Source organism: Nicotiana attenuata, chromosome 3 (genome assembly GCF_001879085.1).
Source record: "Nicotiana attenuata strain UT chromosome 3, NIATTr2, whole genome shotgun sequence".
NCBI lineage: Eukaryota > Viridiplantae > Streptophyta > Magnoliopsida > Solanales > Solanaceae > Nicotiana > Nicotiana attenuata.
In genome coordinates, this window is record NC_031991.1 from 35,686,735 (window position 1) to 35,711,655 (window position 24,921).

At 38.2% G+C, this 24,921-nt stretch overlaps 1 protein-coding gene across 3 annotated transcripts; it reads left to right on the forward strand.

Moving 5' to 3' along the window:
- Positions 3,415-20,096, forward strand: LOC109223530 (probable E3 ubiquitin ligase SUD1). 3 transcript variants are annotated; one of them, XM_019387886.1, is made up of 9 exons: positions 3,415-3,865; positions 14,517-15,209; positions 15,550-16,317; positions 16,406-16,617; positions 16,748-17,101; positions 17,662-17,834; positions 17,922-18,085; positions 18,169-18,315; positions 18,907-20,096. In XM_019387886.1, the coding sequence occupies exons 1-9, from the start codon at positions 3,590-3,592 to the stop codon at positions 19,396-19,398; spliced, it is 3,279 nt and encodes a 1,092-aa protein (XP_019243431.1). In that variant the 5' UTR covers positions 3,415-3,589; the 3' UTR covers positions 19,399-20,096. The 3 variants fall into 3 exon arrangements, with proteins under 3 accessions (XP_019243431.1, XP_019243432.1, XP_019243433.1); XM_019387887.1 differs by having other exon boundaries at positions 17,674-17,834; XM_019387888.1 differs by having other exon boundaries at positions 17,677-17,834.

Genomic DNA, 24,921 nt, shown 5'->3' on the forward strand with positions numbered 1-24,921 from the left:
AAAATACTCCTACCCAACTTAATGGGTGCCCCTAATACCAATCTTAAACCCTAAAAAAAATGTGCAAGAGTACAAAACCACGGTACTCAACAAATATCAAGTCTAGCTTCAAAAAAGTAGTAGCGAGGGGTCTACATCGACACTTACTAAACAAACGAATAAGCATATAAAGCATGGTCAGAACACGGAATAAAGCATGATATCATCAATGAAGTCCACTAGTTGAGCACAGTAAATCTGGAATTTAGACATGCTTTTCAGACAAAAGTTAGAATACAATATCATTATCTCAGTTCTTTTCATAATCATGATACGAGTCAATCAACATTCACATATAATATAAGTGCCACTGCATGAATCTAGGCTACCAATGCATGCTTACGATCCAATACCAAATCTCACTACATAATTCATACATCCGACAATGGCTAAGTATCCAAACTAGCACCAATTTGAGTGCCAATGCGAATAGGGCCCAAAGTAACATGGATAATCACCTGACTCCCGAGGGACGGATCCATATCCAAGCGCTATTGCAGCATGCAACTCAATCCACTAATAATAATACCATTGCAGCATTTAACCTGATCCACTCACGATATCATTGCAGCGTGCAACCCGATTCAATCACAATATTATCAAAAAATTAATAGCTGCTTACTATGTCTGTAGTGCCAAAATTCTCATCTTTTTGCAATATCCAGCTCTCCAACTCATTCATGTGTGTATAAAATAAGATAATAAAGAAATACCAGATATAACAATAGAGGTGCCAAAAAAAACCCATATGGCTAAAAGATGGCTATGACTAATCATGTAATTCAATTCATCTCAACAATTTAGTAAGAACTTTATCATTCAAACGTCTTTTCAAAATATTAAACATAAATAAACTAAGCCATGTAATCACTAAATCATAAATTAATAAGACAAATGTATGACCACGGCTCAAGAAGGAAGCTCAATATGGCAGATAAATCATTTATACTCAATTCAACAAGTCTTAACCTTAAGCATGCTTTTAAGCTAAAATTATGTATCATTATGTAGTCATAGAATCAACGAAATATGGATAATAAGTTCACATAGTCCAAACAAGACATAATCATAAGCCAAACTCTACTAGATATGGTCATAACTTAGCTACGCATATACGATTGTCACCCCACATACACGTGGCTCCTAAATAAAGCAACATGTAGCAAATAGATCATCTACGAGAATTCCTTCTTACAAGGATAGATGAGAGACTTGCCTCCACTCGGCAAGCTTCAATCAACAAAAACTATGTTTTTTCTTCAAATCCAACATAAGACGACTCGAATATGGTCAAACATTACTCAAATTAGTCAATACAAGCTTTATGAATTGATTCCATATTTAAAATGTTCAATCTTTGGCCCGAATTAAAAAGTCAACCTCGGACCCCCGAAATTGATCATAGATATTGTTCACCTATAATTCTACGATTCCAAATATATGATTAGATTTCAAACCGGGGACTAATTTTATAATCAAAACCCCCAAAATCACTATCTTAAGTTCATACCAAAAACCCTAATTTCTCTTTAAAATTTCATGTTATAGGGGGTTTAAAAGTCCTTGTAGATTCTTGAAATATAATCACGAATTAGTAGAAATCACCTACCCTCTTGCCTAGTATGAAAATCTTCTTGCAGAAACAGCCTCTCTCCAAGTCTAGGGTTCAAAATATGAGAGCATGAGCAAAACTCCGAAATTTTCAACTAATAAAGTCGGCCCCGATGTACCCTTTGCGAATGCGGCACAAGCCTCGCACTGGCGAAGCACAAAAATGTTGTTGCCCAAGTTCCTCCTACGCGATCGCGACACTGCCTACATGCTCGCAAAAGTCTGTTGCTTCCACTCAATCGCGAACGCGTCAGCCGTTCCGCGAACAGAAAGACCAAATACCCCAGCCACACTCTCCCTCTCACGAACCCAAACTCATGCAAACGCGGAGAACAGTTTTCCCAACACTACGCGAACACGAAAAACAAGCTCCCAGCTTCCCCAAAACTCTACGTGATCACAATACACCTCCTGCGATAGCAAAGTCATCAGAGACACCAGAAAACAAGAAGTGCAAACTCATCCAAAATGGTCCAAAACCACCAGAAACACATCCAAACCCCACGGGACCCCGACCAATCATATCAGCAAGTCCAAATAACTTATCCAAACTTATTCCAAGGCTCAAAATATAAAAAATAATGATAAAACTAAGACTCAAAGATCAAAATCCATCTCTTAACTTTCAAACATTCCAACTTCACTAAATGCGTCCAAATCACACTTAGACATCTCGATTACAACCAAACTTCACAGATAAGTTCCAATCAACTAAATGAACTCTTCCAAGGTTCAAAACTACAACCAAAGTTTGATAACACTAAAGTCAACTTTCGGTCAAACTTAAGAACTCTCCAATTTTTCATCTTGCCAACAGTCAACAATTAGGGTCAAAATCTTCTAGGAATCTCTGAATCCAAATTCGAATATACGCCCAAGTCCAAAATCATCGTACGAATCTACTGAAACCACCAAATCCTATTTCCGAGGTCTATTACTCAAAAGCCAAATCTTGATCAATTCTTTCAACTTAAAGCTTCCATAATGGGAATTACTCTTCCAAATCAATCCCGAACCTCTCTGAAATCAAAACCAACCACACATGCAAGTCATAATGCATCATAAGAAGCTACTCAAGGTCTCAAACAACCGAACAAAATGCTAAAACTCAAAACGACGGGCGGGGTCATTACACGTTGTATCCTATTTCTTATGCTAAATAGTAACCTCCATAACTTTGTAGCAAGGCTTGATCATTTCCAAACATTTGCCTCTTGACACTATCATCATTATCAGTTTTATCTTTCGTGCACAAGGCGAAGATCAAGCTATTAGGGATTTGGTTGGTGGGATAAGAGATAATAATCTCGGTATTAGATGCGAAATTATTTTATTTCACATTTGGTTAATTCCAAATCCAAAATTAGCAATTTCGTGAATAATTATATCACAATTATGGTATTATTCTATCTCACATTGAAGGCGAAAATAATAATCCCGAAATTACTATCTCGGGATAAAATACTATAATAGAAAAGAGAGATAAAATACTATAATAACAAAGATGCCCTTAGATAGGTTCTTCCAAAAGTTTTTAAAAACATTCAAGGTTAAAATTAAAAATAAAAGTTTATCCCAACTTATTTAGTATAATATACCAAACATGTATTTTATATTGTAGACCATCTATCCTTCTTTTAGTTAAATAACCCAAATATCTATCAATAAAATATATCTACTAAATAGTTTGGTATTATAATACTCATAATCACTATTTAATTCTTCTATTATAATTCCGTTTATAACTTCCAGCCCGTAAGCTAACCAAACGACCCCGTCTTTCAAAGCACAATTACGTTCGGAAGGGCAAAATCATCATCCGCATCCGTAATCGCATCTTCCAGCCCGTAACGCCACCTCTTCATGAAGTAAATTCATACATCCGCACGACCTAAAAAACCTTGTAAAATTGAAACAACAGCGCTCGAATCAATCCTTTATGGAGATTGCACCGGCGGGGCACGACAGTGGCTTGAGAAATTCTGTTGCAGAAACCTCCACCGTCGATGCGATCAATTCGTCTTCATCTGCTTTATCGGATTCTGTAGCGAACAATTACGATGATGAAGACGAGGATGTTTGCCGGATCTGTCGTAACCCCGGTGACACAGATAATCCGTTGCGGTATCCATGCGCTTGTAGCGGTAGCATCAAGTATGTTCACCAAGATTGCCTTCTTCAATGGCTTAATCACAGCAATGCTCGCCAATGTGAGGTTCGTTGTTAGAGTTTCCTTTCAACTTTTTGAGTATGTAGTTTCCTTCTTTGATAAATGTATTAGTTAGGGAATTACATGAAAATGTTAAGCGATCAATGAATCTATTATTTGGAGTATGGGTTACATTGCTATTTGGATGGGGTGAAATAAATTTAATGACCATTAGTGGTGAAGATTAAGGTTCAGTTATTTCTACACCTTTATTGTGTCTGGTGTGTGCAAGAATTACAGACTTGTATCGCAATATATCATATGCGGGCGCACATGCGAATCCAGAATCTGAATATACGGTTTTGAGTTGGGATTTCTACCACAGCTCATTTAATTTACTGGGTTCAAAATCTATTATTCATACTTATTTAGTGATTTTTTAACACATATACAGGGTCCGAGTCAAAGCTATTGGGTTTTGATGAACCCATAAATTACTTCTACCTCTATCCATTTGCATGAGATTTAGGGAATACGTAGCTTTGATTTAGTACAACAACAACAATAAAAAATTCACTATAATCCCACATCCTTACCCTTACCTTGTGGAGATAGAGAGGCTGTTTCCAATAGACCTCGGCTCAGAGAAGCATAAGCACCACGTTAAAGAATAGAAAAACAAGAAGCACAACAGTGAGAAGCCATGTAAAAGCACCACGTTAAAGAAGAGAAAAACACGAAGCGCAACAGTGAGAAGCCATGTAAAAGCAACACAAATAACAACCGAATAATCATGTGACCGCAATGAAAAAAATGACAGGTAGTCGTAGAAATCTAATGCCAACAGAATACTAAAGTACGCACTAATACTACCGGTATGACAGGGAGAACACTAAACTAACTACTCTACTATCCTAATTTTCGATCTCCACACCTTCCTATCAAGGGTCATGTCCTCGGTTAGCTGAAGTTGCGCCATGTCTCGCCTAATCCTCACCCCAATTCTTCTTCTGCTTACCTCTACCTCTCCTCAGGCCTTTCAATGAAAACCTCTCACACCTCCTGACCGGAGCTTCTTTGCTCCGCCTCCTCATATGTCCAAATCATCTAAGCTCGCTTCCCGCATCTTGTCCTTAATTAGGGCCACACCCGCCTTGTCTCGAATAACTTCATTCCTAATCCTATCTAACCTTGTGAGCCCGCACATCCATCTCAATATCCTCATCTCAACTACCTTCATCTTCTGGACATGAGAGCTCTTGACTGGCCAACACTCAACCAGTGTTTTTAAGAGCGAAGTGCAAAAAAGAGACAAGGGCTCGCCTCGCTTCAAAAGCGAAGCGCACGCTTTATTAAAATGAAGCGCGATTCTTAAAAAACATAATGTAAACCTTGCAAAGACCTAATATAAAATTATAAATAATCAAATACTTCAATTTAAAATCTTAAAAGTAGGTACTAGGTACCACCAAATCCTCCACAAATCATAGGACAAGCAAAATCAAAGCACTAAATTACTAGAATCAACATCTTATTCTTCTACTCTTCTTGTTCTTCTTCAAGATTGTCAAAATCTTGAATTCCTCTATTGCTCGTCATCTTCTTCTTCCCCCTCCTCTTCCTCTTCACTTTCATCTTCATCAATTAGGGATACGGATCGACTTGTAGTAGCCACACTTTTTCTCTTCCTAATCGAGCTTGAACTTGAAGTATTCCCCCTTAGACCATAAGGATTCTCCCCAACTCCACTACCAACCGCAACATCACCCCAAGTGAAATCAGAGTTGCCTTCAAATACTTCTTCATCTTCACAATTTTCGGGGACTCCGGTTAGCCACTCATTAGCCTCATCAATATTGTCCAAAAGAATTGGATCAATTATATTGCGGTGGTTGTAGCGACGCCTCAATGCTCTATTGTATTTTATGAACACTAGATTATGGAGGCGCTTCAAGGTTAGTCGATTCCTCTTCTTTGTATGAATCTACAAACAAGATGTGTCAACTAATTAGTAGGAGTTGGGACAATTGAGATATAATTTACTTTATCTCAAAACACGAAATAATTTTTTATTTCTCACGTGTTAAAAAACGCTCCAGTTCCTTTCACATCCGGATGAGCTACAAGTTAAACTTAGAACTTTGATGGCGAAAGTCTGTAAATCTGGAGTCTCTACACTATATTGGTCCCACCACTCAACTATAGAAGTCAAAAAAAATGTTCAAGAGTTAATAAGTATAAAAAATACATTAAAATTAGAGCTATAAAATATAGAAACACTTGGTCACCTGGCGACTTCGTCTTTCTTTGTTTAATAGCAAGTCGGAGCTTAAAAAGTCCTTTAGTTGCCTTGTAAATAGCAAGCTGATCTATTATCTTTTCTTGCAAGTCTTCGTCTGGGGTCAACTTGATAACAACTTGATGGAATCCTGTCCACACTTCTTTAGCCAATGAATTATTTTCATGTTGATCATAAAAGAGTGACGGGTTCAGAATAAGTCCAGCTGCATGCAAAGGTCTATGAAGTTGCTCATTCCATCTTGCATCAATGATATGAAAGACCTTTGCATATTTCTACTCATCATTGAATGATGCTTGAATAGCCTCCTTGGCCCTATCCATATCTTCATAGATGTAGCCCATTGGTGGTTTTTGCTCCCCATCCACCAAACGGAGTACTTTAATCAAAGGGCCACCAATTTTAAGAGCATGAAGGATATTATACCAAAAAGAATAAGAAAGAATAATGCGTGCATCATCTTTCCCCGCACTTTCCTTTGCAAATTTACTCATGCTCCATTCCTCTGAAGTGAACAACTTTCTCAAATTGGCTTTTTGCAAGTGGATACTATGCAAAGTCAAGAAAGCAGTGGCGAACCTTGTCTTGCCCGGTTTCACCAAATTTTTTTGCATGGTGAATCTTCTCATCATATTCAATAACAAGGGCCGCTAAGAAATATAAGAATGTACTTTAACGCCCTGGCCAAAAACTGTGAAGGATTTTTCCTTGAAAATGTCCCCTAACATTAAGTTGATACAATGAGCCGCACATGGAGTCCAATAGACATTCTTGTACGCTCCTTCAATCATGCCACCCGCTTTCACATTTTCACTCGCATTATCAGTGACCACTTGAACAACTTTGCTTCGGCCAATCTTTTCAATGGTGTTTTGAAACAAAGTGAACATTTTGATGTGGTCAGTGGATGAGTCGCTAGCATCAATGGACTCAAGAAACAAACTTCCTCTAGGAGAATTCACCAACACATTAATAATCATTTTCCCAATTCTTGCCGTCCACTTATCCATCATAATGGAGCAGCCATACTTGTTCCACACAACTTTATGCTCCTCAACAATTTTATTAGTCTCCTCCACTTCCTTATTTAGATAAGGACCTCTGATTTCATGATAAGTGGGAAGCTTTATTCCAGGTCCGTATTGACCAACGGCCTCAATAAAGTCTCCAAAAGTGTCATAGTTGATACAATTGAAGGGGAGCCCAACATCATAGACCCATCGTGCAAAAGCTCTAACTCCACGATCCCTCAAAATGTCTTTAGCAATTCTTTGTACATCTTTTCCACCGCTCTTTGCTTCCGGCTTCTTTGGGAAATAGCAATCTGTAGGACCTTTAGTCGATGATCCATGTTTTTAAGAGATTGCATCTCTTCCCCGTTTTGTTGGAAGTGACAATTCTTCAATATCATCATCATCATCAAGATTGGTCACCATTAGTTGATGACTCATATGATTTTTTTCTCCTTCTTCTTCTTCTCAACAAAATTCTTTATTTCTTCCCTCACCTCCTGTGGGCATTTCGGACAACTTGTGACGTTTCTATCGCCACCAATAAGATGGTATTTAAAGCGATAAATTCCACCCGTTGTAATCTTGTTACAAAACTTGCATATAACATTTGTATTCTTCTCATTAACTATATCGCCATATCACCAAGCTGGGTCTTTCTCTTTCGAACTTTGAGACATTTTGAGATCTCTATTAAGATATAAGAAAATACATAATCAAATAAACTGAAAATACATATAATATATATAATAATTAATTTTATAAACTGAAATACACCTTAAAAAAATCAAATAAACTAAAATATAACATATATATATATATATATAAAATTAAAAAAAAAACTGAAAATATAACATATACTCCCTCTGTTCTAGTTTATGTGAACTTATTTCCTTTTTAGTCCGTTCCAAAAAGAATGACACCTTTCTAAATTTGGTAACAATTTAGCTTAAACTTACAATTCTACCTTTAATGAGAGCTTTTATAACCACACAAATACTCTGGGCCCCTTTTGACTTGTTTAGCACCACAAATTTCAAAAGTCTTTATTTTTTCTTAAACTTCGTGCCCAGTCAAATAGGTTCACATAAATTGGAACGGAGGAAGTATATAATAATTAATTTTATATGTTGAAATATACACTAAAATGAGAAGGAAAAAGAAAGAAAAAAAAGGATACTCTATTCTGGACTGGAGAAAGAAAGAAGAAGAAGAAGAAGAAAGAAAGAAGAAAAAATGAGAAGAACTGAAGAAGAAAGGAGAAGAAGAAATTACCTGGGTCCTGGACTGGTCGAGCCGCGAGCGAGAAAGGGAGAAGAGGTCGAGCTCGAGCGAGAGAGAAAGGGTCAGAATTGTGGACGGAACTCGAACTGGAAACTAACTGACAACACCTCGGCGTGCGACTTGGGAAATAGAACCTCGAACCGGAGAGACCTTGCTGATGAAACCTCGAAACTTGCGGGAAAACTCGAACTACACCAGAAATTGAAACCTTAAAATATCTAATGCCTTTTGGATATGAAAACAGTGAATTTGCAGTAGTTGTGGCTGTGAAAGGCTGGGGGAATGGTGGTGACAAGAAGGAAGAAGCTGATGGACTATGGTTCGCCGGCAGTTGTGGTGAAAGGGCGATGCTCGTTGCCGGCAAAAATGAAAGTGACAGAGCTTTGTTTTGGCTTTTACATGACCTCAAGTTAGTACTTATGTGGCTATGGGAAAAAGGAAAATCAAGAGAGAAGATGAGTGTTCAACTGTGTTTTTGGGTTTGGGTGTTGGAATCTTGGTGAGGAAGATGACTTAAGCGGCGCTAGGTTTTTTTTATCCCCTACTGTTTCTGCTTTTTTTCCCTTCTCAATTATGCAATGTGTGTCTTTTGTATCCAAAGTCTTGGAAAGAAAGAAATCAGACCCCAATAAAACGTGTGGTCCCCTCTAAAAATGTCGTGTACGTGAGTTTCAAAAATATAAAAATTAGAATTGTGATAAAGATGAAATTTCCTAAGAGTAAATCAACTCTATTCTTCAGGTGGGCTCCTGCTGACTTGAACTTGAAGAAAACTGAAAGTTTGATCTGCTGCTTGGACTTGAAATAAATTTGAACTTGGAGTAGACTTGAGTTTGCGAACCTTGTTCTTTAGGCGGCTCGTGCTACTTCTGATTTGAACTAAAAAAACTGGAGGTTAACCCTATTCTTCAGGCGGGATCCTGCTGCCTCTGACTTGAACTTGAAAACTTAAAGTTGACCCTGTTCTTCAGGCGGGCTCCTGGTACTTCTGACTTGAACTGGAAATTGCATTTTTCAGGCGAGCTCTTGCTTATAGAACTCGAAAATTGAAAGCTGACCCTATTCTTCAGGTGGGCTCCTGCTGCTTGAACTTGAAGGAAACTGAAAGTTGATCCTGTTCTTCAGGCGGGCTCCTGCTGCTCTAACTTGAACCTAAAACCAAATTTTGAAATGTTGACCCTCGTTCTCCATGTGGGTGCGCCTGCAATCAAAATAAACAAGGCAAACAAACAAAAATTTCTACCCCAGTTTGCATCTGAAAAATTTGGTGAGTGTTAGAAAAATCATAAACTATAAAATACACTGATGGGAGTAATATCAAAGAACCCGGCTAGGATGTGCATCTCCTAGGAGTAAAACTGACAATCATTAGAATGGAAGTGCGTCTTCTAAGAGTAAAACTAACAAACTTTGACTAGGAAGTGCGCCTCCTAAAAAGTATAACATGAATGACCAAACTAGGAAGTGCGTCTCCTAGGGATGAAACTTGAATAACCCAAACTAGGAAGCTCCTAGAGGTGAAACTTGTAACCTAAAATTAGGAAGCGCGTCTCCTAAAAATAAAATCTGAAAGACCCACACCTGGAAGTGCGTCTCCTAGGGGTGAAACTTGTATGACCAAACTAGTAAGTGCATCTCCTAGGGATAAAACTTGAATAACCCAAACTAGGAAGTGCGTCTCCTAGGGGTGAACCTTAATTTAGGAAGTGCATCTCCTAAAAGTATAACCGGAAACTTGATCCTATTTGAAGCTGTTTCTGGGTTATATATTAATTAGGAGAAGAGCAAGTTATATCCAGTAAATGGAGGCGTGTAGAAACTCAGGTTCTAGCTGGTATCCTTGGATGTGAGGTGGGATCTCTGCCCACTAAATATCTGGGATTAGCTATAGGCTCCAAGTACAAAGCAATGGAGATATGGAATGATGTACTAGACAAATGTGAAAAGAAATTGGCTAGATGGAAGGCATAGTATCTATCACTTGGTTGCAGAACCACTTTGATAAATACTGTGTTGGATGCTTTGCGTACATATGTTATGTTGTTATTTCCACTTCGTGCCAAGGTGGAGAAGAGGCTGGATGCTATGCGGAGAAATTTTTTATGGCATGGAAACACAGAAAAGAAATGGTATAATTTGGTGAGATGGAAAACAGTAACCTCAAGTAAGATAGTAGGTGGCATGGGAATAAGGAACTTAAAAATTCATAACAAGAGCTTAATGTGAATGGCTATGGAGGTATGGCAGGGAAGAAAATAACCTGTGGAAAGAGGTGGTAACTCAAAAATATGGGAAAATGGGTCATTGGTGCACCAAACCTATCAACACAGCCTATGGGGTGAGCAATTGGAAGTCCATGGAAGGAAGACTTTACCGCTAATACTGAATTCTGCCATGGGAATGGCAGAAAAATAGCATTTTGGTCTGATAAATGGATAGGGCATGAACCTTTAAGAGATAGGTTCCCTGAAATATTTGGGTTAGCATTCTGCCTAAGTCAACAATCAGTGAAGTATGAGCCAACATGGATGGAATCTCACTTTCAGGAGAGCATTAAATGATTGGGAAAGGGGATGTGACTGCATTTTATCTAGCTATGGAGGGATTGAGAAGACCCAATGACAATGAGGATACAATGGTATGGAATGGTAGGGGCAGTAAGGTATCACAATAAGAGATGCATATACTTATTTCTCCAATAATGGACAACAGAACATCAACTAGCCCTGGAAGCAAATTTGGAAGATCAAGATACCTTACAAGGTTAACTGCTTTACATGGCTAGAAGCAAGTAGGGCTTGTCTAACTCAGGATATTCTTCAGAGAAGGGATATGCTTCCCTGGACCCCGCGCATAGCGGGAGCTTAGTGCACCGGGCTGCCCTTTATGCTTCCTCTGCAAAGCTGAATCTGAAAACAATAGCCATCTCTTTCTTCATTGTCCTTTCACTTCCCAACTATGAAATCTATTTTGCCCTGGTAAATTTGAAATGGATAATGCGGGAAACACATGTGATCTACTAAAAGCTGGAACTATGCTGGTAAAATGACTAGTCAGAAAAAATGGTGGAGGATTATCCCAGCTTGCATTTGATGGACCACATGGAAGGAAAGAAATAACTGATGTTTTGAAGAAAGGAGAGATGAATTATATTTTAAATTTTCACTTTTGGTGTAAAGAGTTTTCTGTAGGAGATGCAGAATCTATTCTACAATTTTTGGAAGCCTTGTAAAGTTCACAAGGATAGTACCCTGTATATACTGTTGCTAGCATCATCTTTGTGCTGATGAATAAAATTTGTTACCATTCTCAAAAAAGACTCAGACTAGGAAGTGCATCTCGTAGGGGTGAAACTTGTAACCTAAAATTAGGAAGTGCGTCTCCCAAAAATAAAATCTGAAAGACCCAGACTAGTAAGTGCGTCTCCTAGGGGTAAAACTGACAAACTTTAGAATAGGAAGTGCGTCTCCTAAAAGTGTGACCTGAATGACTCAAACTTGGAAGTATGTCTCCTAGATGTGAGATTGAACTTAAGAAAAACTATAACTTGAGCTTTACTAAAATAAAAACTGACCTTATTCTCCAGGTAGGACCCCTGAACTCGAAGCAAACTAAAGATTAGCAACTTAAGAAAATTAAAAACTGAACCTAGGAAAAACTAAAATGCGACTTTATTTTCCAGGCGGGACTCCTTAACTCAAAGAAAGCTAAGGATTGACAACTTAAGGAAACTAAAAATTGACCCTATTCTCCTGGCAGGACCCCTGAACTCAAGGAAAGCAAAGATTAACAACTTAAGAAAACTAAAACAGACAACTTAGGAAAAACTAAGATGCGACCCTATTTTCCAGGCGGGACTCCTGAACTCAAGGAAAGCTAAAGATTAATAACTTAAGAAAACTAAAAACTGACCCTAAGAAAAACTAAGACGTGACCTTATTTTCCAGACGGGACCCTGAACTCGAGGAAAGCTAAGGAGTAACAACTTAAGAAAACTAAAAATTGATCCTATTTTCCAGGCAGGACTCCTGAACTCAAGTAAAGCTAAAGATTAACAACTTAAGAAAACTAAAACTGGCCCTATTCTCCGGGCGGGACCCCGAACTTAAAGAAAAATAAAAACTTCTCTTGACTTGGGGTACGTCTAGAAGGTACGGTTCTTCCCAACTAGGAAATTGCTTAGGAGATAAAGTTCTTCTCAGACAGCCTTTTTGCTAACAAAATTGGGGGACTACACCTTGAACATTCAAGCTTGCACATAGTCTTCATCCCTGTTTCAAGCAAAAAAGAAAACTTGTGAGTTCAAAATATGGTGGTTGGTTTGTGGCCTTGACTTTGAGGGCGATTGCTCCTGCACTTGCCATAATTAATTTTAATTTCAACTTGGATGACAATGCTCGTTATTGGCTAACCACTCTTCCGGACAACCTTCTCATGGAGAATATATCTGAATCATTCAATTCCAATACCCTATACCTGATGAACTGTACCCATCTAGAATTTACTGCACATTTTGTTTTTTACATGAATCCCAATATGCATCAACTGTCATGGCTTATGTCACTTTGATGTTCTAGCCAGACTCTGCTTTGTGAAATTGTAAAACTGGTAGCAAATTTTGAAGTCATTTCTCACTTGTTCCGGAAAAAGTACTCAAAAGGGACTCAATTAAAGCCAGAGAAATGAAGCAAGGAGAGAGAAAAAAAATGGAAAAATTGTATTTAACAAGAAAATTTCCATGTAGAAAAGTAGAAATTTATTTGATATGGCGGCCGACTCCACTGACTATGACATGCATTTTGGATTGAGCGTCCTGATATGTCCAACAAGTCTAATCTTTAACTCTTGTTATACATTCAAGCTGTGAAACTGGCTTCAATGCTCCAATAGGTCTATTAGATTCACGATCCTCATTCGACTTGTGGTGCCCCGAAGGGTTTCCAACAAGCCTCTCTCATTTGTTCTTTCTCTCAACTCACTGTCGCCTTATGGTGTTTGTGAGGGTTTTCATCAATAAGACTCTCTCATTTTTTTCTCTCTCTCATGATGCAACTGACAAGGCATTAACCGCGGTACAAAAATCATATGCTCCTTGCATGTCGGACTTGGCACTCTCAAAGATTATTTATAAGGTCTTTTTGGACTGTAATGCGGTTTTTGGACAGGGTTAGAAAGAAAGGATATCATGAAGGCTCAAAATAACTAAAACGGAAGGGTTTAATCTTACAACTTTTGGAATCGACAAAATTTTTGCTCCAATTTCTTGACATGAGAATGTTGAATTTTGACTTGGTGTGACCGAACCCCAGAGTAAGGATGCCTACGTATCTTGTTGATACAAGAATCAGGTCACACGTAGTTCAAATTAAAGTTGTTTTATTTTGTTGTTTTTCTTCATTTTCTTTCTCTCTTTTCCCCCCTTCTTTTCTCTCCTTTTCTTTTTCTTCTTTTCTTCTTCTTCTTCTTCTTTTTTTTTCTGTTCTCTTTTTCTTTTCTTTTGAAATGAACTTTCTAAAAGAAATTGCCCCAATTTTCACTTATAAGGACATGAAACTTTTGACTTTTTTTTAGGACTCTAACTTGATTCTAAAAGAGGGCTTGTTGATGTCTATTAAATGAAAGGATTTTTCGCTAGAAGAAAGGATCTTTCTTCCCATGGTTAAGAAGGAGAGAAAGCAGAGTCACCGGAGAAAGGCCACGTCGGAGCATCGTGTGATAAGAAAGTAAAGTCGGTTCATTTCCCAAGAGAGAGAAAAATCCTTCCAAAGGAATTCTATTTTTGGACAGGTGTTCGTAAACTAATAATTTGTGCCTGGTGTCTGGGCCTGTTTGCATGCACCTCGACTATTCTACTGGGTACTTGGTATCTCCCACCAACACAAGTATTAGATAACTTTCCAAGGTTTGGGAAGTCGGGAATAAATCATCTAATATCGTTTGCTTTTATTGAAATTTGAACCCTGATCTCCCATGGTTTTTGTCTCACTTGTTGACAGCATGACCACACCATTGGGTAGCAATTGGCTTTTATATATGTATTTATTTATTTATTTTTATAATTTCTCTTGTATGCTTGCTTAAGGTGATTGTCGAATCTCATTAATTTCTTTATCTTCAAATGCAGGTGTGCAAACATGCATTCTCATTTTCCCCAGTTTATGCTGACAACGCTCCAGCCAGGCTTCCTTTTCAAGAGATTGTTGTCGGGATGGCTGTGAAAGCGTGTCAAGTCCTGCAGTTTTTCCTTCGTCTTAGCTTTGTGCTCTCTGTGTGGCTGCTCATAATACCTTTTATTACATTCTGGATATGGAGATTGGCTTTTATAAGAAGTTTTGGAGAAGCTCCGAGACTCTTTTTGAGTCACTTATCTACAGCCATTATGCTTACTGACTGTCTGCATGGTTTTTTACTCTCCGCAAGCATCGTGTTTATCTTTCTTGGGGCAACATCATTGAGAGACTACTTCAGACATTTGCGTGAATTTGGGGGACAAGAAGCTGACAGGGAGGAAGATGCAGATAGAAATGCAGTTCATGCTGCAATAAGAGCTCCTGGTCAAGCTGATAGAAATTTTGCTGCTGGTCGGAATGGTGAAGATGCCAATGGTGCACAAGGAGCTGCTGGAGCTGGTCAAATAATCAGAAGAAATGCAGAAAATGTTGCAGCCCATTGGGAGATGCAAGCAGCACGGCTTGAGGCTCATGTCGAGCAGATGTTTGATGGTTTGGATGATGCTGATGGTGCGGAGGATGTTCCTTTTGATGAGCTTGTTGGCATGCATGGTCCTGTGTTTCATCTGGTTGAAAATGCATTTACTGTAAGTTCATTGTTCAGTTGGAAATGTTCTTTCTTTTGGACTTCTTATGCAATATCTGGCGTGCTTGCTTTATATTTCTTGTAAATTATCATTTTCTTTAGGCATCTTCAATGCCCTGACGTCCATCCAGTAAGTATACTATATTACTTTAAATTAGTGAGTTTTGTTTCTGCAAGTCTCCAAGCTCCAATTCTGAAGGGTCTTTTCTTGTTATTACAATTCATGCTCTACTCATCAAGATTGCCCCCATCTCCACCTAATGTATTCTTTAATTGCTCTGCTTTTGTCGTCCACACTGGAGAATTAACTGATATGGCGGTTTGCCCTCCTATCAATGCAGGTTCTTGCCAGTAATATGATATTTCTTGGAGTAGTAATATTTGTTCCTTTTTCATTAGGGCGAATTATACTCTATTATATGTCTTGGCTTCTGTCCTCCGCCAGTAATCCAGTATTGTCAACTTTCATGCCACTTACTGAAACAGCGCTTTTCTTGGCCAATATTACTCTGAAGAGTGCATTGACTGCTGTAGCAAATTTGACAGCTGACGACCAAAAAAATGGTTTGCTTGGTCAAGTTACTGAAATATTGAATGGAAATGCCACCGATCTGAGTGCAGCATCAGATAACCTCAGTGCAACAGTGTCAGCTGACCTTTTGAAAGGATCATCCCTTTGGGGATCCAGGCTTTCTGATGTTACCACTCTTGCTGTTGGCTATATGTTTATATTTTCTCTAGTAGTTTTCTACCTTGGAATTCTCACTCTAATTCGGTACACTCGCGGAGAGCCATTGACATTAGGAAGATTTTATGGCCTTGCTTCCATTGCAGAAACCATCCCCTCCCTCTTCAGGCAGTTTGTGGCAGCGATGAGGCATCTGATGACTATGATTAAGGTTGCGTTCCTTCTTGTCATTGAACTTGGAGTTTTCCCTCTGATGTGTGGATGGTGGCTTGATGTTTGCACCATCAGAATGTTTGGGAAATCGATCACCCAAAGAGTTGAATTTTTTTCTGTCTCTCCATTGGCAAGTTCATTACTTCATTGGGTTGTAGGGATTGTCTACATGTTACAAATAAGTATCTTTGTTAGCCTTCTTCGAGGGGTAAATTTTCTGTTAACTGTAGTCTTTAAAGTCTCCATCTTTATACTGCTAAATGTTCTTTTACTAATTATGTACTATACTTATATAGGTTCTGCGTAAAGGGGTACTTTACTTCCTGCGAGATCCAGCAGATCCCAACTACAACCCATTCCGTGATCTGATTGATGATCCTGTTCACAAGCATGCTCGTAGAGTTCTTTTATCAGTGGCTGTCTATGGAAGTTTAATAGTGATGCTTGTATTTTTGCCTGTCAAACTTGCCATGCAAATGACTCCTTCCATTTTCCCACTTGATATTTCGTAAGATTGTTTGAATGCTGTCTCCCTCTATTGATTTTGGTTTTAGTGTGTAATTGATATGTGAAGTGGTGTTCCGACATTCAGCCCTGTCGTTAACTCACGGAACTATCATTCTCTTTGGCCTTTGCAGTGTTTCTGATCCATTTACTGAAATTCCTGCTGACATGCTTCTCTTTCAAATCTGTATTCCTTTTGCGATTGAGCATTTTAAGCTGCGTACAACAATGAAGTCTCTTCTCTGCTACTGGTTTACTGCTATTGGATGGGCTCTTGGTTTAACTGATTTCTTACTGCCCCATCCCGAGTATAATGGTGGCCAAGAGAATGGTAATGGTGATCAAGTAAGGCTGGAAAGGATGCATGCACCACATGGTGTACCTGATAGGGCGCTGGTAGGACTCGCTCCTGATGATGTGAATAGAGCTAGGCATGCAGCGAATGCGAACTTTCTGGAGTATGATGGTGATGAAGAAACAGATCCTAAGTAAGTTGAACTAAGCCCCAGAATGTTAATCACTCTTATTGGACGATGGATTTTATACTATCGCACTTTGGACTTGCATTCTATTGCAGCCATCTATCTACATCTTGGGTAATTCAATTACTTAACTAATACCTTCTAGACCTGTTACTGTATATATTTACTTAAAAATATGATCAGATAAAGCTATTTTCCTTGGTAATGAATAATAAGTAGAGCACCAAAATTGGCAGAGCAATGCTTGTTCTTTCTTGGTAAAGCGCATCATCTTGTCAACAAAGATTTTAAGTGCTATTTTCTTTAAAATACTTTAAACTTAAATTCTCTGTTCATTTGATCTTATTTCTTTCTAGTGGAGCCTACATGATTAATTGTCCTTTGCTTGTTTTAAAATATGGAAGTTGATAACATTAGCTTTTGCCAAAAATGCGGATACACACCCCTCTTATGTTCAGTTACAATGCTCTTCTTGTTAGTCTGCGGAAGCATAAGGAAAGAGAAGTCATAATTACCAATACTAAGCTTACTATAAATTTTTTAATAAGCAACTTATGTTGTTCAAGAACATCTTTTAGCAGGTCCGCCTTTGTGCTTCGTATTGTGTTGTTGTTGACTGTGGCTTGGATGACTCTCCTCATGCTTAATGCTGCCCTGATAATAGTTCCGATTTCACTTGGAAGAGTGCTCTTCAGTGTCTTCCCACGTCTTCCAGTAACACATGGAATCAAGTGCAATGGTATTAGACTTACCTAAGTCAGTAACAGCATATTATTTTTTGATGTTTAAGATTATTATTGACCCTGTTGTTGCTTTAACTTCTTAGATTTGTATGCATTTGTAATTGGAAGCTATGCAATTTGGACCGCAATTGCTGGGGCAAGGTACTCCATTGAACAAATTAGGAAGAGGAGAGCTACGGTGTTGATGGGCCAAATTTGGAAATGGTGTGTCATTGTTCTGAAGAGTTCTGCACTGTTGTCAATATGGGTAATGTCAAAATTTCCTGTTTCAAGAGTTATGCCATGATTTCTTTTTCATATTGTTAATTCATTCACTGATTCTCTGTCCAGATTTTTATCATCCCTCTGTTGATTGGGCTGCTTTTTGAACTTCTGGTCATTGTGCCTATGCGAGTGCCTATAGATGAAAGCCCAGTGTTCCTTCTATATCAGGATTGGGCTTTGGGATTAATCTTTCTAAAAATCTGGACTAGGCTGGTAAGTTTCATGTCATTTAATCTACTTCAGTTGTTACCTTTAATCTGTTTCATTTATTTAACGAGAATGTATGTGGCAAGACAGATTTGCAGTTGAGTATTTGTTTTTAATTACTTAATGGATGTGGAGCTTCCGCTTTGCATTTCTGCTACCTTTTCACCCCTTGATAATTGATAATTCTTTTGTTTCTTTTTTTTTTCCTGGCGAGCCATGTATGTTGTGTGCATAATACTGATTCTGGAAGCAACTATTCTCCTATAGAGGATGGTCGTGTCTTCACATTCATCGCCATGTCTCCAGGAGTTAACATTGTTTTAAAAACAGCAAGCATGCTTTCTCTTGGACCTCTTATACTGTGTTAAAGTTCAAAACTCTTGACTGCTTGAGTTGTTAAAAAAAGAATAAGGAGAGAAGTGAACTCTTGACTGCACCACCTCCCAAAAAAATGTTCAAGAGAGTTTTCAAGAATGCCCTTGCCCTTCTTTGTGTTTAGATTTAAAACCTCAGCGCTTTCCTGACTGTCATCTTTTATTTCCCTTGACTAATTTTTGTTCCATAGTACTCATATTGGGAGTTAATTTGTGCTACCAGGTTATGCTAGATCATATGATGCCACTGGTGGTGGATAGAAGTTGGAGAATGAAATTTGAGAGGGTGAGGGAAGATGGTTTCTCTAGGTTGCGAGTCTTTTGGGTGCTTCGGGAGATTGTCGTTCCAATTATCATGAAGCTGCTTACGGCATTGTGCTTCCCATACGTTTTAGCCAAGGGTGTATTTCCAATATTTGGTTACCCGTTACTTGTTAACTCTGCTGTCTATAGATTTGCTTGGCTCGGTAGCCTTGGATTCAGTTTCTTCTGGTTCTGTGCAAAGCGTTTCCATGCATGGTTCACCAATCTCCACAATTCTATACGTGATGACCGTTATTTGATTGGTCGTAGACTTCACGATTATGGGGAAGAGTTAGAGCAGAGGGAAAAGGAAGTAGTGGAGTCAAGAGAAGGCAGTTCAAGAGTGGATAGAGATGACCAGGAGGCTGATGTAGGGTTAAGACAGAGGCATGCTATTCTGCAAGATGCTTAAATTTTGTGCCAATTGTGGCCCCTTAAGCTCCTCGAGAAGGATGTTTTTGACTGTGGGAGCAGAGGTATGTAAAATTCTAACGGATCTAGCTATGCTCTCTCTTGCAGAACCTAAGAGGGAACACAGTCGTACTAATTATGTGCAGTTTGTCCATGGTGATATATAAGTGATACGTGCCAGCACCCCTTGCTAACCAGTGTTCATTTTGTAAGTAATCACTTGAAAATGTATATCTGCGTGGAAAAAAGGTGAGTGCCTTGTCTCGCATGTCTACACGAGGCTGCCAAGGTTCGTGTCGTTTATTCTACATCCGCTGCAACATTAAAATTTGTTTCCGGATGTAAAAAAGAATGGATGTGGGAACGGTAAAAAGGCAGGATTTTGAGTGTCTTTTATTCCTTACTGAATCTTTTGGCTATGCATCTCCTGACCACAGGCAGATTCGGAATTAGGTTGTCTGTATATTTACATATTTTTATAAAAAATTTATGTGTGTACATGATACGAGCTGAAAGACATCACCTCTTCTTGATGATTTTTTTTTTTTAATTTTTTTTTAATTTTTCTCTCGGGACCCGTTGAGATTTAGGGGCTGGTTTGTTCTAATTCCTTCTGTCGTGTGTATTTACCCATTGCGGAAGCAAGTCATTGGAGATCCATATTCATCATTATTTTAATCTTATGTCACTTGGTTTTAATCTTATGTCATTTGGTTGAGACTTGGGACCCTAAAACAACGACTTCGTCACTTTAATGATTAATACGAACTACTAATAGTGGTAGTCTTACTTTTTTATTTGCTTCGGAAGCCCACATCACGTTTTATTGGTAATGTTTAGCCTAGGTACACTGTTATGACACCCATAGTTTGTATATAGTCGTTTACGTACAGTCGACTTTTAAGTAATATGATTATACAAACATCTTTTATGCCGTAAATAGGTAAAACACATCCTGTTTTTCTATTATTTCTTTCAGGAATCCATACTGCCAAATGAAATACGGGGTTGTTTGGCTATTAGGATTAAGATAATAATTTCGGAATAGAATTTGAGTTTATATTTATCCTAGGTAAATCTATAGGACATACACGCACACATACTTTACAAGCGATACATTTATCAAATTCAAAGTGGATTCGGCCTCGGAAATGTTCCGATGTGATCAATTTTTCGTAGGGGTATTGAATAGTTACAGGTAAGAACAATCATAGGATTATTAATCTCTAAACGGAAAAGGTCCAAATATGCCCTTGAACTATGCGAACTTGAGCGAATTTGCTAGTCGTTAACACTTTGGAACAAACATGCCCTTGCCATTCAATAGTTGCTCCAAGTATGTCCTTATTTTTAAAGGCCTTATATGGAGGGCATATGTAGTCCCACGCGCATATTTTCAGGGCATATTCGACCCATAAAGTTCTTAAACTTTTATGTTATGGGGTTTTCTTGTTTGGTTCATGGCAAATGGAAGTTTGTAATGATAAAATCCCCTCAAATCGATTGCTTTCCTTATGTAAATCTTAAAACGAACAAAGAGAAGCAAACTGTAGAAAAACTTAAATCATTTGTCGGAACACCCATGTCAATAAATATCTCCATGGTCTCATATGCCTCAAATTACCAGTAAATAGCCACTCTCGGTATTATAACAATAAAAACTAATACAATAAACAAGTTTTTCCATCATAGGCAATAAATGAATCAACTACATCATCTAAATGTGTAGACTAAGTAGCAAAAAATAAACGGAAAAGAGCCAAAACTATCCGTATTATTTGCTAAATAGTTTATAAATACACTGTCCATCTATTAGTTCAAAAATACACACGATATTAATCAATTAATAAAATAGCCCCCACGCTAACAATAATCGACAAGCCTTCGATTTAGTGACGTTTCATTTTCTTACTAGGTAATGTGGCAATCTCGGGATGAAATCAGACATGGATTTAATACCCGCCCCATTTATTTGACCGCTTTATTATTTTCTTTCTCTTTCTTTGCCTTTTTTTCTTGTTCTTTCTCTTTCTTCTTTATCACCCAACACCCCCACTCCCACCCACCTAAATCCCAAAAAACTTCTCGTCCTAGCGTCTCTTCCTCCATCACAACCACTAATGGCGTTACCACCGGCCAATCGCCGCCATCTTCGAAAATCCGGCATTACCCTCACCTTTCCGCCCCTCTTTCTCTCTCTCAATCTCCCTCTCCAAGGTGCTACTACCGACATCATTCCTCCACTACCGGCAATGCGACCACTGGATCTCCTCGCCGAAAATGGTAACCAATAGCGGCAAATAGTGATGAACATGATCAGAATCTTTCAGATATGGTTGGCAAACACCATAATATGGGGTTTATGGCTGGAGAAGAAGGAAGGGGTGGTCACGTGAGTTGGAGTGGGTGTGATAACAAAAATTAGGGTTGGATCCGGTTAATGAGTCAAAATTAAATCCAAATTTGATTTCTGGACAAGAGTGCCACGTGGCCTAATAAAAAGGTGCCAACGCATTAATTTGAAGGCCCACCTAGTCTGCCATTAAACATAGGGGTAATTTTGATAATAAAAAAAATATAATGTGTATTTTTGGACTGCTAGATGGATGTCATGTGTATTTTTAGACTGATAGATGGACCAAGTTTCTATCATTTAGCACATAATATAAATAGTTTTGACCCTTTTTTAAAAAATAAATTACTTACTCGCTTCATACAAACAAAACATGATAATACTTTGCTTAGGAACAAAGAGAAGCATGGTTTGGGAACAAAGAGAAGCAAAGTATACAAAAACCTAAACCATGTGTTGGAAGAGAAACCTCTCAAGTTTCAGGGCCACTGTATAGATTTCTCTTCCAACAAAATAGTTTAGGTTTTTCTACACTTTGCTTCTCTTTGTTCGTATTTAAGACTTATAGAAGGAAATCAATCGATTTGAGGGAGATATTATCATTACTAAGCTTTTAATACAATATCATGAACCAAACAAGATAACTCAATAAAATAAAATCTTATGAACTTTAATGGACCAAATGCCCTTAAGGTCTGCACGTGTGACAAAATATGCCATCCATATGAGGCCGTTTAAAATAAAGGTATATTTCGAGCAAGTATTGGATGGTAGGGGCATATTTGTGTCTGTATTAACGAACGGGCACATCCGCTCAATTTCGCATAGTTCAAGGGAATATTTGGACTGTTTTTGATTCCTAAATAGCCCACCTTGGATGACCCATATGTTTTACTAGATGTATATTTTACGTCTAAACAAATGTGTTGGGTCTTCATCTGTTAAAGTGAGATTTTGTGACACTGGATCATATAGCAGCAGCTCAAACTGCATGCTTGACTTGAAAGCAACAAATTGGAATTAGGCTATGAACTTCGGATGTAGGGATATTTCAATGGTCAAGCAAGAAAAAAATATTTTATGAACTCTATGCTATTTGTTTTAAGTAAACAAAGACATTTGCTAAGATTTGAACCTCAATAGATCAAAATATTCAAAACTACCAATATTTCTTGTTTAAAACCCATTTTTAGCAGAACACGTGTCACCTCATCTTGACTTGGTCCGAGCTTTTGTCACGGCCCAAAACTAGCACCGGGTTGTAATGGTGCCTAACGCACTTGCTAGGTAAGACGAACATAACAAAAACGAGACTTAAATAACAGAAATAGTACAAGTTTAATGCCATTAACATAAATAGCTGCGTCAAAATATAATAATCCCTCAGAACTAGTAACACAGTGTCATGAGCTCTAACTAGAAGTACAAGTCTGGAATACAAAATAACAATACTGTCTGCATGAAAATAACAGTGCTAAAATGAAAAGAGATGCCAATACTGCGGTCGAGATGTAGCTCTACCTTGTCTCTCGAAGATGCCTACACAACAACCCACATCTAGACACAACTCGGTCCAACACCTGAATTTGCAAAATTAAATGCATTGTATAGTATGAGTACAACTGAACTCATGTACTCAGCAAGTATCATAACTAACCTCGGCGAGATAATAGAAGCAAGAATTATCAATGGTACTCACTATTACCTGTACAGTTCATAAATCTAACAAGCATAGAACAAAATTATGATCAAGTTATGAACCACAGATAAAGTCACCTCGGCACACAAGATAACGTAACATACTCTGCTCAGTTGACAATCCCGCATATAAAGAAAATATGCAATGAAACAGGTAAACAACCAAAAAAATCGCAAGTAAAGAAGAAATGCAATATCTGAATCATACACTGGGGTCTTTCCTCATACCACATGTACAGCATCAAGAGAGAACATGAGAGGGTGACCCTAGGGGGATGGAACCTTATCCACACGCTGCACGACGTAGTCACGTGCCATAATATCAACCGCACAATTTATTCACGTGCTAATAATCATAATCGCACGACGATGTCACATGCTAATAATCACAATCGTAAGACGTATTCACGTAATAATCATATCCGCAAGACGTATTCATGTGCTGATGATCATAACCGCACGGCCAATTCACATGCTACCAGCAATCCATAACTCACGGAAGGTAGATATACAAGATTACTTGTACATGATCAATGAATATTAAATATCATACTCGTGGACTGGTATACGTGACATGCTAAGGTGTATACATGTACAAAGTGTGCTATCATAGCTTAAATCGGGCAATTTCATTACAAAAGTAACAATCATCAGGTTCAAATCAGGAGATTAACCTCTATGTAACCTCAAATATGGTTCAAATAGCTCACAACAAGGCTACAAATATAAGAACCATCACAACATGAAGCTTAGTAATCAACTCAAGGCATATCATAGCCTAAGCACTACCCCGAGTATGAATAATACCCTGGTGCATGCACATGGCCTCAACCCCACACATGTGCGCCACCCATAGCACATAGCCATCCCAATCAACTCAGGAAACTAGTGTCTCAACTAAATTTAGGTGAGATACTTACCTCAAGCAAGCTAAATCAGTACTCTAAGAAGCCTTTCCCGCGTGAAACAACCTCCGGACGGCTCGAATCTAGCCAAAGTAACTTAATATCATCAATAAAATCCATAGAAAATAATTCCAAATAATAAAGCTAAGATCTTGAATCAATTGTGCAAAGTAAACCCAAAATTCAACCCCGGGATCGCACCTCGAAACCGGACAAAACTCACAAATCACGAATACCCATTCTGATAGGAGTCCAAATATATGTGTGTCCTTTAATTCCAACCACAAATCGACCTCAAATAATTAATTTTCACACTCCAAAATCATAGTACAAAACCTCCCAAATCTATGAGTAATCAATATCTAACACCAAAATCAAGTAAGGATTACTTACCCCTTCAATTTGTAAGGCCCCGTAAAATTTTACCTAAAAATCCGGAATTTCGTGGTGCTGAGATAGGCTTATGTGTTAAAGATTGTAGAAATTCTTCGCTCTCCGCGGTACGTACTTTTTGGGTTGAAGAGTGCGTTGAGGAGTAGATAACATCCAAATCCACTACTAAAAGGTA

What these genes read in the sequence shown, in the direction of transcription:
- LOC109223530 (XM_019387886.1), top strand. Translation starts at nt 3,590, where the DNA reads ATGGAGATTGCACCGGCGGGGCACGACAGTGGCTTGAGAAATTCTGTT. An exon ending in ACATGGAATCAAGTGCAATG is followed by an intron (nt 17,835 to 17,921) that starts GTATTAGACTTA and finishes TTAACTTCTTAG; the next exon opens with ATTTGTATGCATTTGTAATT. An exon ending in CTGCACTGTTGTCAATATGG is followed by an intron (nt 18,086 to 18,168) that starts GTAATGTCAAAA and finishes TTCTCTGTCCAG; the next exon opens with ATTTTTATCATCCCTCTGTT.